At 41.1% G+C, this 16,326-nt stretch overlaps 2 protein-coding genes across 2 annotated transcripts; one reads left to right on the top strand and one right to left on the bottom strand.

Annotated features, from left to right (window-relative positions):
• Nucleotides 1–2,295: 2,295 nt before the first annotated feature.
• LOC111582466 (high affinity immunoglobulin gamma Fc receptor I-like) lies at nt 2,296–5,149 on the top strand. The gene is made up of 6 exons (XM_023291148.3): nt 2,296–2,405; nt 2,505–2,540; nt 2,687–2,974; nt 3,192–3,464; nt 4,065–4,340; nt 4,456–5,149. The coding sequence occupies exons 1-6, from the start codon at nt 2,381–2,383 to the stop codon at nt 4,929–4,931; spliced, it is 1,374 nt and encodes a 457-aa protein (XP_023146916.1). The 5' UTR covers nt 2,296–2,380; the 3' UTR covers nt 4,932–5,149.
• Nucleotides 5,138–10,135, bottom strand: otol1b (otolin 1b). Its single transcript, XM_023291150.3, has 5 exons — nt 9,753–10,135; nt 8,848–9,263; nt 8,670–8,759; nt 7,419–7,490; nt 5,138–7,334 (listed from the first exon to the last, which is right to left on the bottom strand). Exons 2-5 carry the CDS (start codon nt 9,248–9,250, stop codon nt 6,436–6,438), a joined length of 1,464 nt encoding a protein of 487 aa, XP_023146918.1. The 5' UTR covers nt 9,251–9,263; nt 9,753–10,135; the 3' UTR covers nt 5,138–6,435.
• Nucleotides 10,136–16,326: the final 6,191 nt, after the last annotated feature.

Genomic DNA, 16,326 nt, shown 5'->3' with positions numbered 1-16,326 from the left:
CAGCATTTTTCACCAGCATTGCAACATTTTTAACAGATCATAACAACAAATCATTACATGTTTTAAACAAATTATTTTTCACACTTTTGTGTAATGGCACGGTGTTTTGAATGACAACATGTTACCTCTTTCTCTGTCTGTAAATGTGTGTTAGTGGGAAGCCTGGCATTGCAGAGTTTATCATGTCTTACCTTTACCTTGCAGCTCACAGTTCAGATGGTTGAGTTTTCCAGCGATGTCTGTTAAAAATACAAGAGCAAGAATCCACTCAGTGTCCTCAAGCAGCGAGATGTCTTCCCTTTTGGATTGCATCAACTCTTTGATTTCGGCCAACAGTGACAAAAAACGCTGCAAAACTGTTCCCCTGCTGATCCATGGGGTTTCTGTGTGTAGTAACAGGTCACCATGTTCAGCTAACAGCTCTTCCAGCAGCACCTTCAATGTCCTGGTTGTTTGGCTTTGGAGACATTTATGATCTTCACGACACGAGTCATCACATGATCAAATCCGGCCACTTTTGTACATACATATGTCCTGCTGGTGAATGATGCAGTGGTAATGTTGGAATGTTGGGAAGTCTGGATCACCTCTGCATCGTACAATGAAGCCTGCATGGCGACCCGTCATGGAGGAGCCCCATCTGTCGTCACTGAAACAAGCCTTTCTAATGGTACATTTTCCTCCAGGAAGAAACTTTTCGCCGCGTAGCAGATGCCAAAGCTGCCTTTAAGTCCCGGGTTTTCCTGTCCGTAGTGCGCATCCAGTCTATGTGCGCTACGAGGTGGCTAGTTAGCATGGAAGCTTTGTAGCAGCTAACGTAGCGTCTCTCCACATTGTGCCGCTTTGCCGACGCAATAGTCGCCCCGCAAATAGGACACATACATTTATCTTTCACTGTCGCGAAAAACAACTCTTCCTCCCAGTCATCGTAAAAATAGTGTTTTCTCTTTCACTTTTCTGCCATGTCTTGGGGGTAAAAACCACATCTAGCTTCCCAAAGAGTCTGCGCCGGCGTCTGCAAAGAGTGACGTCGTGGTTTGACATGCGCAGTGAACTTTGACTCGGACAATGTCAAAGTTCATTTACACCGAAGACGTTTTTGTTTTTAAAAAAAATTATAACAAATATTGTAATTTAAAATCTGCATTAATGTAAGTATTTTTGATTTTAAAAGAACAGCAACTATAATTTTTGATAAGGAATTTCATGGTGACTAGTGTTATTTTTAGAACATGTGTTGAGGGCAACTCACATGGTCTCTGCGGCCAACCAGCCGCCCGTGGGCACCGTGTTGGCTACCCCTGCTCTAGATGTACAAACAACTGTTTGCTCAGATGATTTGAGATTTGTAGCTGCTTTAAAATTGTTCAAATCCTTGTTCAAGTCAGGGATTTGCTTTTTTGGATCTTTGCTAAGCTCTTCAGACTTTCCCATCATAGTATTTGTGGTAGACTCACTTTATTTCAATAATTCCATTATAGAAAATTAAGAATTGTAAGAGTCATTGAAAAAACTAAGACTGCCATCATATATGGTCTCTACATCTGTATGTGTTATAGACAGGTATAGACAGGCAGTACAGTTAAACTACAACTTTTAAGTTCTTACGCTAAACTTTAATGAACTTCAATTATATTTAAAAATTTAAAAAAAACAAAATAAAATGGTGCCACAGAGGTGCAACTCTCAACGTCATTGCATATTCTATGTAATGTATAAATGTGCCCCACCTCTTAGCAGATATGTTGATAACAAGCAATTACTTAGCCCTATTCCTGTACTGTAAAATGTGATTTATTCTATTATTCCTTCTGCAGTTTGTGGGGGTTTTTTTAGTGGGCGTTGGTACATTTCAGCTGTATAGTCAAGGAGGGTTGGTTATTGAAGTTCCCCTTTCTTTCTCTCTGGTTAGAATGACATTTCCAGGAATAAGATACATTTCATCTTGGGTTTAGGAAATTCCGTTGAAATTAAGGGCAAAAAACTACAGAAATATGTAAGTTAGAAATATTAAAAACAGTCCATAATAGGGAGAGAAAATAGATTACCACATCAGTACTACTGTAACATAAAATAGATACAATTTTTATTATATACTTGACACTTGATATTTACTTGACATAAGGAAAAAATATGTTCTTTGGCTCATACTTGTTCAGTTTCTTGTTTTTTTTTTTTTTAGAAAAGAAATCTTGTATGTACACTGCTTACAATTAAAAATAAACTAGTGTCAGGAATGAAGGAACAGCATTTTTGGAAAAGGGGATGTCCTGTGTGATGAGTTCAGAAAAATACACTTTCATTTCCCTCTTTTTTAGAGCTAAATGGGAATTTATTAATTCCCTTTTGGTATTTTCTTCTTTTAAACAGAGCATACACAATGAACACGGTGGCCTCCCTCCTCGGTGAGTTTTCTTCATTTGCAAACTCTCAATTTGACATGTTTTTTGATAATATCAGCTGCAGTAAGTGTTATTTATCCTCGATTTCATATTCTGTTTCAGTTCTTTTAATACTACCACAGCTTGTGGTACCTGAAGGTATGTGCCAAAAATTTAAATGTTTCATTTTTAAACACACTTCACTGAGCATACTGTTAGCACCTGTGAACATTTACAATACTACATTAATAGAACCTATATTTTAGCTCATTGTTTTTAGCTCCCATTCTGGTTTGTCTCTGTAGCTCCCACTGTGCCGTTCAGAGCCGTTGTTGAGATAGTGGGAGACAATTCAAGGATCTTCACGGGGGAGAGCGTCCGGCTGAGATGCAGCATTCCTGAAGGCAGCAGGTCTGGCTGGAAGTTCCTTTGGTTCAGGGGAGGCGACGAGCTCCGGCAGACTGATGGGGAATTTAGTCTGTGGAACGCTAAAGTTCAGCAGAGTGGGAAATTTTCCTGCCAAGGAGTGAGGGACACAGCTGTGGGGAACATACACACTGTGAGAAGCCTACCTGTGGAGATAAATGTGGATGGTGAGATGTTCTTCATTTGTATACTTGGAAATTCACTTGATTTGCATGTCAGGCTCATTTCTTTTCTTTTCCTGGGCTTCTTTCTCAGTTTTGAACTGTGAATCTTTTTTAACATTTTAAAACAGCTGCCATTGTCCTGTTTTGTTATTGTAACTACCAATATTAGACTGTAAAATGTTATTTAGAGGTAACTTTCTTCTTTGTGATCTTTTATCAGGAGGGTGGGCTATCCTGCAAGTCTCACCTCATCCTGGTATTGTTGGAGACACCTTGAACATGACCTGTCGCATCCGAGGCGACCGCCCAGCCAACAACATGATTCTCTACAGAGATAGTGTTGAAGTAATCAGACAAAATGGCAACAAGTCACATTTCTACCTGACCAACTTGACCCTTGAGGACCAGGGAATGTATTCTTGCAGGGCATCGTGGAACATAAGGAGACGCACACACTCCGTAGTTTCAGTTGCCCGTTATGTGCAGGTCTTAGGTGAGTTCATACACTGCATTGCCTATTCTGAATTTGGTTGTGGTGATGTTAAAAAATATTTATTTTTGGGTAATGTAATTATTTTTTAAAAATCAGTTATTATACATTATTTTAAATTGTAAAAATGACCGTTTGTGATTGTGGGCTACATCCTAACTGGGAGCTGAGATTTCTTTTTGATTTCTGGAAGTCAATAAATAGTCCTACATACTTTTAAACTGTCGGTAAAACCACAGATTATCGTTTACGCAACAGCTTCTCATTGGCAAACAAAAGGCCAGCCAGCAGCCTTTCAGCTTACTGGTAACATGGAGGAAACAGCTGGCTCAAAATCCTCAAACTACTCTTTTAGTATGTATGAAACCAAATACAACATGTTAATTTGTAAGCTTTAAAGGGTGCTAGTAGGAGGATTTTGTTACCGTCACTTTAGACCTAGCCGAGCAAGCTGTTTCAAGTTTTTAGGCCAAGATGAAGTGTCATATTATTCCTACTGTTCTCTGCCTTACTTACTTCTGTCTCACAACAGTGAAGAAATTATTTTTTTAGAAATATTAAAACTATTCCAGTAATGTTTTTTCTTCTGTCGCTCTATTTCAGAGGTTCTGTCACAGCCTGTTTTGGAGATCATTGCTGACAATGACCTGAAACGACTAAATAAGATTAAACTCCTCTGCCATGTCGACTACAACGCCCGTGGTTTTACACCTCCGATACACTACTATTTCTACAAGGATAACAACCAACTGGGAACAGCCACTTCTGAAGGCCGTGATCTGGTCAGCCGGACCCCGGGGATGTACAGCTGCAAGGTCAGGGTGCCTGAGTTGGGCCTGTTGAGGTGGAGCGAGGCCAAAAGCTTTGGAAAAATAGCAGGTACATAAAAGTGAATGTAACCTCCTGTGCGTCCTAAAGTAAATCTTCAAAGCCTAATCCCCTGAATTGCCAAAATTGTGAAATTTCTGAGCTCAGCTTTTCTCTGGCCCAATAGGACCACAGATTATGGTGCCTCCACGTCCCAGATACCTACAGCCATTAGCCCCCCCAGTGTTATCTCCAGGCCGCCCCGTGCCTCCTGCAGCTCAGCCAACAGTAGCCCAGCTTCCCTCTCCCCTTATTACTCAGCGTACAGAGGAGAGCATCCAGTCATCAGAGCATCCTCCAAAGCCTTCACAACCAGTGCCAACCACTCTGCCGACTATACTCCGGTCTGCCAACCACACTGCTGCCTTCCTGCCTCCTGCAGCTCAGCCAACAACAGCCCACCGATCCACTCCAACTCCTACTTTCATTCAGCCTACAGAAGAGAGCATCCACTCCTCAGAACGTCCTCTGCAGTTTTTCAGCCATACTACCCCAGGGCCTGCCAATGCCACCCAGGACCATTTGTCTGGAGGATCTGATGACACATTTGATGAGTCTAGTGGTGTAGCTGAGATCTCTGCAGAGTCTGTCACCTTGAAATGAATGATCCTAAATCAGAGTAGTAAAGCATGACTGCTATATCTTTAGCTTTCTGATATAAATCTCTCCAGGCCATTATACTGCCACACTGCACACTTATGATTGTGATTAACTGTGTAATAATCATTTTTCAGAGACTAGAGTGTCAACTTCATCATGTCATCTGTAGGAAACTAGCTGGAAATGTCACATTATTAAGCAAATAAACATTTGATAAACAATATGTACTACTTGACTTTATTTTCAGTAACAAAAAAAAAATCTTTTTACAACTCTATTGTAGAGCAGTATTTCTTACATATTAGAAATACTGATATGATAATACATGGGTAGATATTATATTTCACCATTGCAGAAGGTTACAGTCATTCTTGCCAGATTTACAAGAAGATTAATACAAAAGCTAATGACCACAGTGACATTCTCTGTATACTTATATCATGTCTACGCTTCATTTTTTGCAGTTACAGGCCAACTAGGTTATCATAGGTGACAGTGCAGCTAGAGAGGAAACAGTGGTGAAAGTGTGAGATGTACTAAAGCAGAAGAGAAAAACAGGAAGTTAATGGGGGTTAAACAAACGAGGCACAGGTGACATTTGGTCATTTCATTTAACTGACGGAACAACTGGAGGTATCGATCAAATGCTTCACAGGCTTTGGTTTAAAGTAGAAGTGAAGGTTAGATATATCAGGCATGGTTTAGAACTGAAGAAACATTTCATATAAATGGTAAAACTCCTATAGATTGCTTTGCTTAATGTTAATATAATCATCAACAATACTTTGGTCTACAAGTATATGGAATAGTTTCATGTATGTACGTTGATGGCAAGTAAATGATCAATTTTTCATCATAAGTGTTATTTTTTTATATTCTTCATTTCAATATAGCCACTTTTTGGTAATATTTGTCACTACTTGAGACTTAATTTTTTTCACAGTGTGATTTTTTTCTTCTTTTTTATTATTAGTTTCAAAAAAGCATTTTTGTTTTCATTTTCTTTGGACACTTAATAGCATTTTTTAAAATAGTGTTGTAATCTATAATAATAATGTAAGATTCCCATTTATGATGAGCATTCCCATGTTCTGCTAGCATTTGTCAATTTTCCAATCATTTTACGGTCTTCTTGTTTTCACATTGGGGTTTTGTTTTGAAGCCTAGTCCCACTAAACATCTGGATGATACTGTGTGTGTTTTTCACCAGATGTTTCACTCATTAGTTGACCTCATCTTTGTGGATGGGACAATACACCCAATTTACTCCATGAAGGTGGCGTAAATCAGAATGTTGTAAATGATATTTCTCAGTAACACAAGAATCTTATTTTTATTCAGAAAGTAACGGGTAAAACAAGAGGTTCAGAGATGATACAAAATGTACAGTGCAGCTTCTGAGCAGCTCATAAGTAAAGTGTAGCACCACCAGTATTCAGCCTTTCCTTCAGTATAAACTGGATCTGCACAGTAGAGGAAGAAATTGTCAGTACAGCACTACTGAGCATCAGGCCTTGTCTGAGTAAAGCAGAAACCCAGAGAAGATGCTGTCATCCTCACTGCTGGCATACACCCCATTCCAGTCTCTGAGCGTCTCCATCCACACCTGATCACCTGCTGCCAGCCGGAGCACCACCAGAGTGGACGCCTGGTCGATGTCTTGACCGTACAGAGAGTCCCGCGTCCTCACTCGCCGTGACCCGTTCACCACCAGTGTGGCTCGCAGAGGCTGGTTACGCACCGTGATGTGGAAGGAGAAGACATAAACCCCAGGGTGGACGCATGTGAAGCTGTTGGAAGTGACGTTGAAGTGGTTCTCCTCATTGTAGAAGACTTTGTCGAAGCGGATCGGGAAGCCAGAAGGAGGGAAGGACTTTCTTGGGGAGATGCCTACACTGAAGGCGGAGCGCTTCTGAGGAACCCCTGATCCTTTAGCTCCTTTGAATCCTCGAATGCCCCGATCGCCTCTCATGCCAGGGTAACCTCGATCCCCTTTAGGTCCAGGCATCCCTCTTATCCCTTGTGGTCCCTGAAGCCCTCTGACCCCTGGTTCTCCTGGAGGTCCAGGAGGTCCCTGATCCCCTCGGATGCCCACAGGCCCTGGGGCACCATGCTTGCCATTCAGCCCTGGAATTCCCATCCCTCCTGGGATGCCAGGAGACCCAGGATCCCCTCGCTCACCTTTCTGTCCTCTCTCCCCAAATGAGCCACACTCCCCTTTATCTCCCTTGTCTCCTTTAGGCCCTTGCTGAACAGCCAGTCCAGGAGGTCCAGCTGGGCCCTCTTTTCCTGGTTCTCCTTTCTCACCAGCAGTCCCATTATGGCCAGGTTCTCCTTTCTCCCCACTATCGCCTTTGAAACCTGGCAACCCTGTTTCACCTTTTTCACCTTTGTAGCCAACATCACCTGCAAGAAAAGGGAAACTGCATCAGAACGAGCAAAGTACAACAACAATATAAAACAATTCAGTGACCACCTAAGCAGTTTTACCTTTTTGTCCTGGTTTTCCTGGAATTCCTGGTGGCCCACTGTTCCCACTGTTTCCTCTGTCACCTTTATCACCTAAGAAATTTACACAATAAAGCAATGTGAATATTTATTTTTTAACATGAGCTACCTGGGGAGGAAGAATTAAATATAACGGACCTACAAGGCATAGGATTAGAGATCTCTCGAGTCAGGAGGCCTCAGTGCCACAGCCTTTGTTTAACATCTGTTATTGCTCATTATTTCTTGGTGAACAATCAAATGTGGTTGTAGGTCTCATGTCTGTTATATTTCTAAGAATAACAATAGCATCATCCTTAGTGAGAAGACTTCCCTGTTGCAACCACACCCAGCTGTGGTTTCCTGGAGTTTATTTCTACATCAGCGCAGCAAGATGAGAAGTTAAAGCAGTGAAAGTCAGCAAAACAACACTTCCACAGAAAGGTTCTTTTTTGGTTAACTGAAATTGAACTCACAGCTTTTTCTTTATAGTTCCTTGTAATATGTTGTATACTATACTTAAGAATTTCATAGGGTTTCTAGAGAGAAGTGGATCTGCTGTGTCAGGAAGCTTTGAGAAAGTTCAGGCTTTGTTTTTTGGTGGTAGGAAGTTACGATGAGGGGGAGCTGTTGATACCCAGAGGTCAGTTTTTTCTTATAATAAGTAAGGCAAGTAATATATGCATTCTAAAAAGGACGAACTTACTCCACCACTTGATTAAATGCATTGTTGGGAGATAAAAAATAAAACTTACTGATCTAGATAAACCTTTCAGGTTTCAAACATTATTTTGAGGGATTAGGTTGACTAAATAATGTTGATAATTGCATTAATTTAATATTGTGTGAATGTAGAATTAAATGTCTGCATTATTTGATTCAAAACTGAATTTAAGTTGAAGTAACTTACTGTTATTAGCTTGATAACTGAATTTTTCTTCACTTATAGTTTGGGATTTCAAGTCCCCTCCTTAAACATGTCAGAAAATAGTAAAGACTGGAAATTAAAAATAAATTTGATCATAGAGTAAAAGCTTATTCCACTAACAAACTAAGTGTAGTTTGTTGGTTGATCATAATTTCATCAGAAATTGTAAGAACTCAAAAAGAGCAAGCGCTGCTGTTGAGCCCAAAGCTTTTTTTAGACTATAATGTGTCATAGCTGTATCTGCATTCTCTCAATACACAGTATTATTATAAAAATATTTCTGTAATACACCAGATAAAATGTGCATTTAACCCAGTTCTCCTCACCTCTGTCTCCTTTGAACCCCATGGGACCACTCACACCAGGTGGGCCAGGTAAACCAGCTGCTCCTGCAAGGCCTCTATCACCTGGTGGCCCTAGATAAGTAAAAGTAAGGTAAGTGCACAATGCTAAAGCTAAACACACAAACAGACTAATTAATTACATTTACACACTATCAGATACCTGCCAAGCCTCTGTCTCCCTTTGGACCCCTGGGGCCCCTCTCAGGTGGACAGCACTCGCAGAAGTTGAAGTAACACTCGTTGTAATCCAGGGTGTAGTTCTCAGGGCCGGCACCTGGGGGCTCAGTGCCCTCACTGTAGTACTGTGGAAAGACATGACTTGGGTATGTGGTCCTCTCTGTGGTGGGCTCCCGGTGCGGCGGCACTGGATTTGCGGTCGGTACAGTCTTGAGAATCTTTGGCATGCTGGTCGTGACGGGGCTGTGCATGGTGATCTGAGAGACGGGCTTCTTGGTGTACTGGTACTTTGGTTTCTGTGTAGTCTTGGCTTCAGTGCAGGAGACCACAGTGAGCGTAACCACAACAACAACCACAAGAGTCGAGTGACAGGAGATAATCCTCATGGTTGACTGGGATCTGAAAAACACATCAAGACAATGCTTCTGTTTGTCTGCACTAATTTCAACTTCTATCTCATGCAGTACAAAAATAATACATGCAGATTCACAGTTCACTGCTGAAAATCACTCATAGCAAGAATGAGCCAAGACATCTCTACTTTCATCCCTCTCGTGCATACGCAATGTCTATTCCTGACTATTTTTCTTCTTTTTGTGCCTCTATGTTGACTTTCCTCGGTAGCCAATCTCAGGTTGGAGCTACATTTTCCCCCGTTCAATCAAAGCTGATTTAATTTGTCCGATTCCCCTCACTGCTCATTTATCAGTTCAGCATCTCAGATGTTGGACAAGAATGAAAACCTGCAGTTTCTTAAATCACAATCTTAGTTTATCAGTTATGTATATGCCAACAGGTGCACATGAACCAATGGTCTTATTAGGTTACTTGTGATGGTGACATGCAACTCCCTGAGAATATGTATTCAGCAAATTTCATAAGACTCACCCAGTTATGCATAAGTAGTACGGTCATTTATCCGCTCTTGCGATGTCTTGGAGGCAGCACCAGGAGCTCCAGGTCTCTCTGATATCTCTGCCAGCCTTGGGTGAAAGAACATCCCCACCAATGAGGGTATTCGCTGGAAGCACAGGGGGAGGTCTGAAATCCCACTATGGCGGGCTGGAGCTGACCCAAGGAGAACCACTGTGCTGTGGCCCATTCTCTTTAGCCCCGTTGTGCAGAAAGGTGCTTTTGTGACACGGGATACAGCACCTGCCAGGAGCACTCCCTCGCTGCGAGCTAGGCAAGGAGCAAAGGCCGTGGGGCAATGGGTCACCCGATATGAGAGGCATTCCTCCAACACCAGCCTACTACCCAAGCTCTTACAGTGGGACAAAGCCAAGCAAAGAGGAGTCTGTGACAGAGGCCAGGGCACTACAGCAGCCTTTTTTTCAAGCTTGGGCTTGGACAACACTCTGCAAGTAGCTGCAAGGGGAAGATACAAACTGTTTTTATTTTTTGGCCTTTTGTTGAATAGCCCTACATAGAATCCTGCAAGTTGACCTAGATGACAATGTCTACAACGATTAATTAAAAAGACTTAAAACTAGATCTGTAAATTGGCACATAGCACAAGGAGTTCAGTATTTAGAATCTACCGGTACTTGGTGAGCATCCAAAGGAAAGCTTTAGCCTAAAGAGCACTGATAATCACTCAACAGCTGCTAAACCTGAGCTGTTTGTCGAAGGGACCAGCTTATCTCCTTTAAATCAGTGCAATTGCAATGCTTGCCTGATCACTGTGACCGACTTTTTTGCACATGAGCCCCTCAAGGCTGCTGGCAGCAACATTTGTTAACTATGATTCATACTGTGTTGGACGGACAATGATTCATTCTTACGGTGTAACAAGATAGCATCGGGTTTTTGTAGAAAAGTGATTTTCTGGGAGCTGTCTAGTCGAAACTCTCGACTTGCCTGTGACAATGAAGGTTTGAGCAGCGGACATGCCTCAGTTGCCAAAGACCTCACGTCCTCAGAGAGATCTATGACCAGCTATGAGTGAGCAGGAAGAAGGGAAATGAAATTTAGGAAACAGAGAGGTTTGATGGAGGGATGAGGATAGAGCTACAAAAAAAGGAGAGGCTTGTGTTTATTTAAACCATTTTTATCTTCTCACATACACTTTTCTTTATCTCCTAGCCTGCATTTACACACTCCTCTTCTTCCTTTTTCCCAGCAGCTCAGGTAAAGTGTCCCTGAGTTGCCCCTCCGTAAAAGACAAACAGATGGAGAGTCAGATATGCAGCTGAGTCCTGAGAGAGAGACGGGTTCCTGTGGGGTTCTCCATGCCTGACCCCAACAACATCGTCTCTCAGCTCCATTCAGACCACACACAACAGCAGCGGTCAGTTTACAGTGCCCAGCTTGGTCACAGAGGACCCGGGTGCTGCTCACCTGTCCGTTCATTTAACACTGGCACCGGCCCTGCCCTCAACCTCCATCCGCACTCTATAGAGCCAGGGATAAGGAAGAGTTAACTTACTCAGCCGGTGCAGCCGAGCAGAGAGAGGACCAAAGATGACTTGGATGGATGGAGGTGTATTGCCTTACGTTAACCCCATTCATGTGGAGGAGATCTTGAAGCTGCAGTGAATGTGTATCAAGTAAGGCTGAGAGTGAGACACTAACATAGGGACTCGTTTAGCAACCAGCCACTCTGTATGATTACTCCGCCACCATGCTCACAGGTACAATTAAGGCCATAGACAGTTTTTTGTTTGGGATCTTATCAACGAAAATCTAGACCCTGCAGAATTAGCAGCTAATGACTTTGGCAAGCAAACTGCTGGCAGCGAAGACACATCTCATGTAGTCGGACGGAGTACAAAAACAGTTTCTCTTGCCACACTTTCTCTGATGTTTCTAATGCACTTAAAGTAGGTTATGCAGACGTGATGACCTTTTCTACAAGAGAGAAAGCGTTTGTTTTTGGTGAAATCTACATTTATTTACATATACAGGTAGGTCGAAAGTGATTGCTTGAGATGTAAAAGAGACAGAAATTGATGTATTTATGCAAAGGATGCAAAGCGAGGTAGGTTCGCTTAGGCTATACTACTGTGTCATGTGCTCTACTCGTCATATTTGTTTGTAGAGTTTTACCTGGGCTGATGTGGACACTTCCTATTAAGAGAATTTTGCATGATTCATTTTCTTACACTCACAACAGCATTATCACTCAAAGCAATAGTTTTACATTTTGAGAAACATGCTTTTCCTAGAGTTAGATGACAAAAAAACACTTTTACATTTGTCTGCTTAAATATGAAGCTACAGCAGTTCAGTGATTAAATGAGCTTAGCATAAAGACTTAATATGGGCAAACGCCAAGGATGCCACAATAAAGATGCCTTAAAGTTGCTGCATGTTGCCTGGCAAGATTATGGTGTCGACAAGACTTGAGGAAGTGATGCATTAAAAAATTGTTTTGCACATAATAGTCCATAAAACCCAGGACTGTTGGGGGGGTTTGTTCACACAGAACCAGGGTGGTTGTTTTTCTGTTTTCTTTCTTTATCCTGAGCTGTAGGCTGTAACTTTATACTTCAAGATAGGCAAATACATCTTCCAATATGTCATACTATTGCTTTAAAGAACAATCTTCCAGCAGCTGAACACATTGTCTTGCAGTATTTTTTAAAATAGTAGAGAAATTCTAGAGTAATTTCCAGGCGCACCCAACAGAGATGCATCAAACTTGAAATTCTGAGCCAGAGAGATCAGTAAAACGTTGATTTTTAGGCTGATGTTAGATTACTCTTGGAATACAATACAAAACATTAAGTCACTGTCAGTAAACATAATGCACAGGCTGCTGGTCTGCAGATTCTCATTGGTAGTTGGACAGGAGAAAGGAGAGAAAAGACATCACAGCAGTGTTTTGGGATGCCTTTACGTATGTATTTAGATCCTGCAAGCTCCTTAAGCTTTGTAAAGTCAGAAGTTCTCTCTCTTTACTCCTCATATCTTTTTCTTCATCTCCACAGAACCTACTACACCCCCCTACAGCTGCCCTCATACGCCCCTAAATCAACAGACAAAGAACAATCTTGTTTTCACCTTCACACCCCTCATCTTCAGTCCTGAGCTGATTTTTTTTTTGCACAATTCCCTCCTCAGTGATTGGGTTTAGCTTCCTGACCCTGTAAAGATCATAGAGGTTTGGTATCAACTCGTAAAAAATGAAAAACTCTGTCTCCCTCCCTCCCTTGTGTTTCACTCTAAAATTCTTGGTAGCCTGTCAAACATTCCTTCACAGCAGCTTGCACACGCTGATGAATGTCCCTCTTTTTCATTAATGTTGAGCACTCAGAAACACGCAACTACAACCAGACGGTCTGAACTGCATCCTAATTATTTGTACTGGAGTGATTTATTTGTCAGATACAGAGAGTTGAGATGATTTAAGCAGTTTGAAGCGCAAAGAATTCAGATCACACGTTTGAGTATCTACACCAAGGAAACAGTTATTTCTCTATTTGACCACTTGGTGGCAGACTTTTTCTTTCTTCTTTACAGCCGCAAACCTGAAATTATTGAGTGTAATTGTAAGGAAACCTTATCTGACACAAACACAATCACACGTGATGAATCTGGAATATATGCAAACGTTTATTTCAGCTTACATTATGCCTTGTTTGAACCTTTTCAGTTTAAAAATATCCAGATAATGGATGGACGATCTCCTATCAGCACGATTTGCGCATTCTTTTGCACATTAGTTTCCTTATTTTTCTTAATTCAAACGTGAATGGGCTACTGAATACCTACAGTTTCACCAAAGGGATGAATAAAATGTTTATCTACATCTGTCTATCTCTATGTATTTACTTTTGCCCTCATTAGTATTTACAAAAGCAGTCTGTCACCTTAATAGGTTACACAGCTCTTCTTCTTGTCAAGCATATCACAACAATGTTTTCATGTGTGGTGAAAGTAAAGTCACAATGTCAGGGTTTGAATCCAGCTGTGGCTTCACGCCTTGCTAGACTCGTGTTTTTATCAGTCCAGCCACTCCTAGCTTCATATTGACTGATTCAGAGCTCAGATAAACTGGGCTGAGCTGGGAGGGGTGTCATGAACTGAATTCCTCCTCCATCTGTGATCAGTAAAGAATGGCAGTAATTGCACAATCGTCCTAAATGCCACAGCACAAAGCTTGTCTGATTATATGAAGATCAGTCAAGGAAGTCTGGCATTAACATAAAACAATGTATTAATTTATCCTCAGGCCACAACAGCATGATCCTGTACATCAACACCATGTTGGAAATGTGATTATATTCACAAATTATCCGACTAATTATCCAAATGTGTTTAATCTAATTTATGCATATTGTTTTCTCAGTGGAAAATTTACCAAAAACGTGTTTAAAACCTTTGTTTTTCTCTGTACAGGAACTGGTTTGTTTCAAAATGAGAAAGAATAGCTCAGTATGAATGATGTCGGAAAGAATACAGTTAAAAGACTGTGTTTAACGAGACCCCACCCGAAACACTGCATGACAACACGAACTGGGACACACAAACACAGACACACACACACCCAACAGTGCAAACAATGTTCCTTCAAAACAAACCTGCTAAATGCACTAGAATACAACATAATAGCAGGGTACTGATGTTGCTTTTTCTTTTTTTCTTAAAAATGGTACAAGTTTTTGAAGGAGTCAGAAGCTAAAATCTGCAAAATCTGTTGTCACAATGAATGACGAGACCGACTCATACAGTTAAATGGGGGGGAAACGAAGGTTTATTGGCCAAATTACATAGTCTTATAATGCTGTTTTCTGAATCTGAGTCTTTCAAATGTATTGATTTTGTTACAAACTCTCTGTGGAGCCACAGCAGATAATTAAGTGGAATGGAAATGTAAATGCTGCTTTGGTTTGCAAACAAACAGTAGATTCAGTTTTAAAAAGCTTCGGCATCATTATCTTTAAAGGGCTGTCCAGTCATATTCATTATTTTCATGTACAAACATCATCAGTTTGGCATGTATTAACACGCCCAATACATGTGTTTAATATACTTTATGCATCTCTGATTGCTGACTCTAAAACATTAATTTTTTACACACAATAATAGAAGAATAAGTTAGGAAAAAAGTAAAAAGAACAAATTTTGAAATACTTATTTGGTGAACTTTGACGCATTATGGTGTCATGTCTTACAGTACAGTACACAAAATGCATACAATGCTTGATGAATAATGTCTATTATTTTACATAAATGGTATGTTAACATTGTTTTGTGCATTGTGTGTGTCCTGTGTTGTATTATGAGTGTTTTCTCATTGTCTTTTGTACTATTCTATATGTATTTTATTGTTTAATTTTATACATTTTAAAGAGCCATCAGGTAATGGCATTGCAAATTAGCTTTTGGCTTTAAAAAAAGCCTTTATACTTGAGAAATAACAGCATATTCTATGTGTTTGTGACCACAAAAGAACATTAAGTGTGTCAAATGTGAATCAAAGGTCATGTACAAGCCATAACACTGTGTGTATGTGTGTCTAAGTGTGGCTATTGTTGACGGTGTCTATCATGGATTGTGTCTAAACAGTGGCTTCAGGTTTTTCCATGGAGACATTCCCTGTAATGACCCACACCTGTAGGAGTGCAGAGCTACACAATAGCACCTGGTCCAGGAGGCTGTTTAGTTGTAGAATTTGAGCTGTGTGAGTGTGAGACTTCAGCCAGAGGGGACGGTGTTATAGAATGTTGGCGATGATATTAATATTTTAACACTTTCTGGGGTTTCCTTGTAAGCTGACACCTGGCTGTGGCCGCAGTTACGGCATGTATATGTGCATTTGTTTCGGTGTCATGTACCTGTCTGTATGTGGGGTTGTTGCTAGGAGTTCCCCGTTTAAGCCGCGTGAAACAGTCACAGGACGCATGTAAACACAACAGAAACAATACAGCACCGCTGCCAGTGTCAGGAGAGCATGTGAGTGTGCAGATAGCTTTGTTTACACCTTGTCATTATGGAGATAACCTCTAACCTCTTCCTTCATGGGATATGAATTAACATGTGTAGTGTAAACAGAGGTTAGCTCTTCAAAGAAAGCGAGGAAGAAACAAAACCACGTAGGATGGCATGAGAAAATGCTTTACCTCGTTTCTTTATGCGAGAAGACGGGAGTAAGTAAGGGTAAAAAAGAAAGGGGGTAGAAGGAGGTCTGGGATGAGCATGGGTGTGCAGGTTGACAACTGAGGGTTTTGCAGCTATTGTGTTTCAACATCCTGGAAAAAAAAACAAAACAAGGTGGAGGTGTTCAGTTACAATGCATAAACATAGTTACCTTGCCAGTCCCTCTGCAGCAGCCTAACTGATAACCAAAACAATTACCCTCCTCCACCATCCATGGTAATCTTATTGCAGAAATGTACAGTGCAAATTTTATTTCCGCGCCATTCACCGCAATCTGTTCTGCAAACATTGGGTTAAACTATGTCTGTTCCAAGATAAAAAGGGTGGCAGGCTTCAGGTCACCACAGCCTTGTAGGCA

This window comes from Amphiprion ocellaris, chromosome 7 (genome assembly GCF_022539595.1).
Source record: "Amphiprion ocellaris isolate individual 3 ecotype Okinawa chromosome 7, ASM2253959v1, whole genome shotgun sequence".
Lineage (NCBI taxonomy): Eukaryota > Metazoa > Chordata > Actinopteri > Pomacentridae > Amphiprion > Amphiprion ocellaris.
The sequence above is the reverse complement of the archived record's forward strand: the minus strand, read 5'-3'. Positions and strand labels throughout refer to the sequence as shown.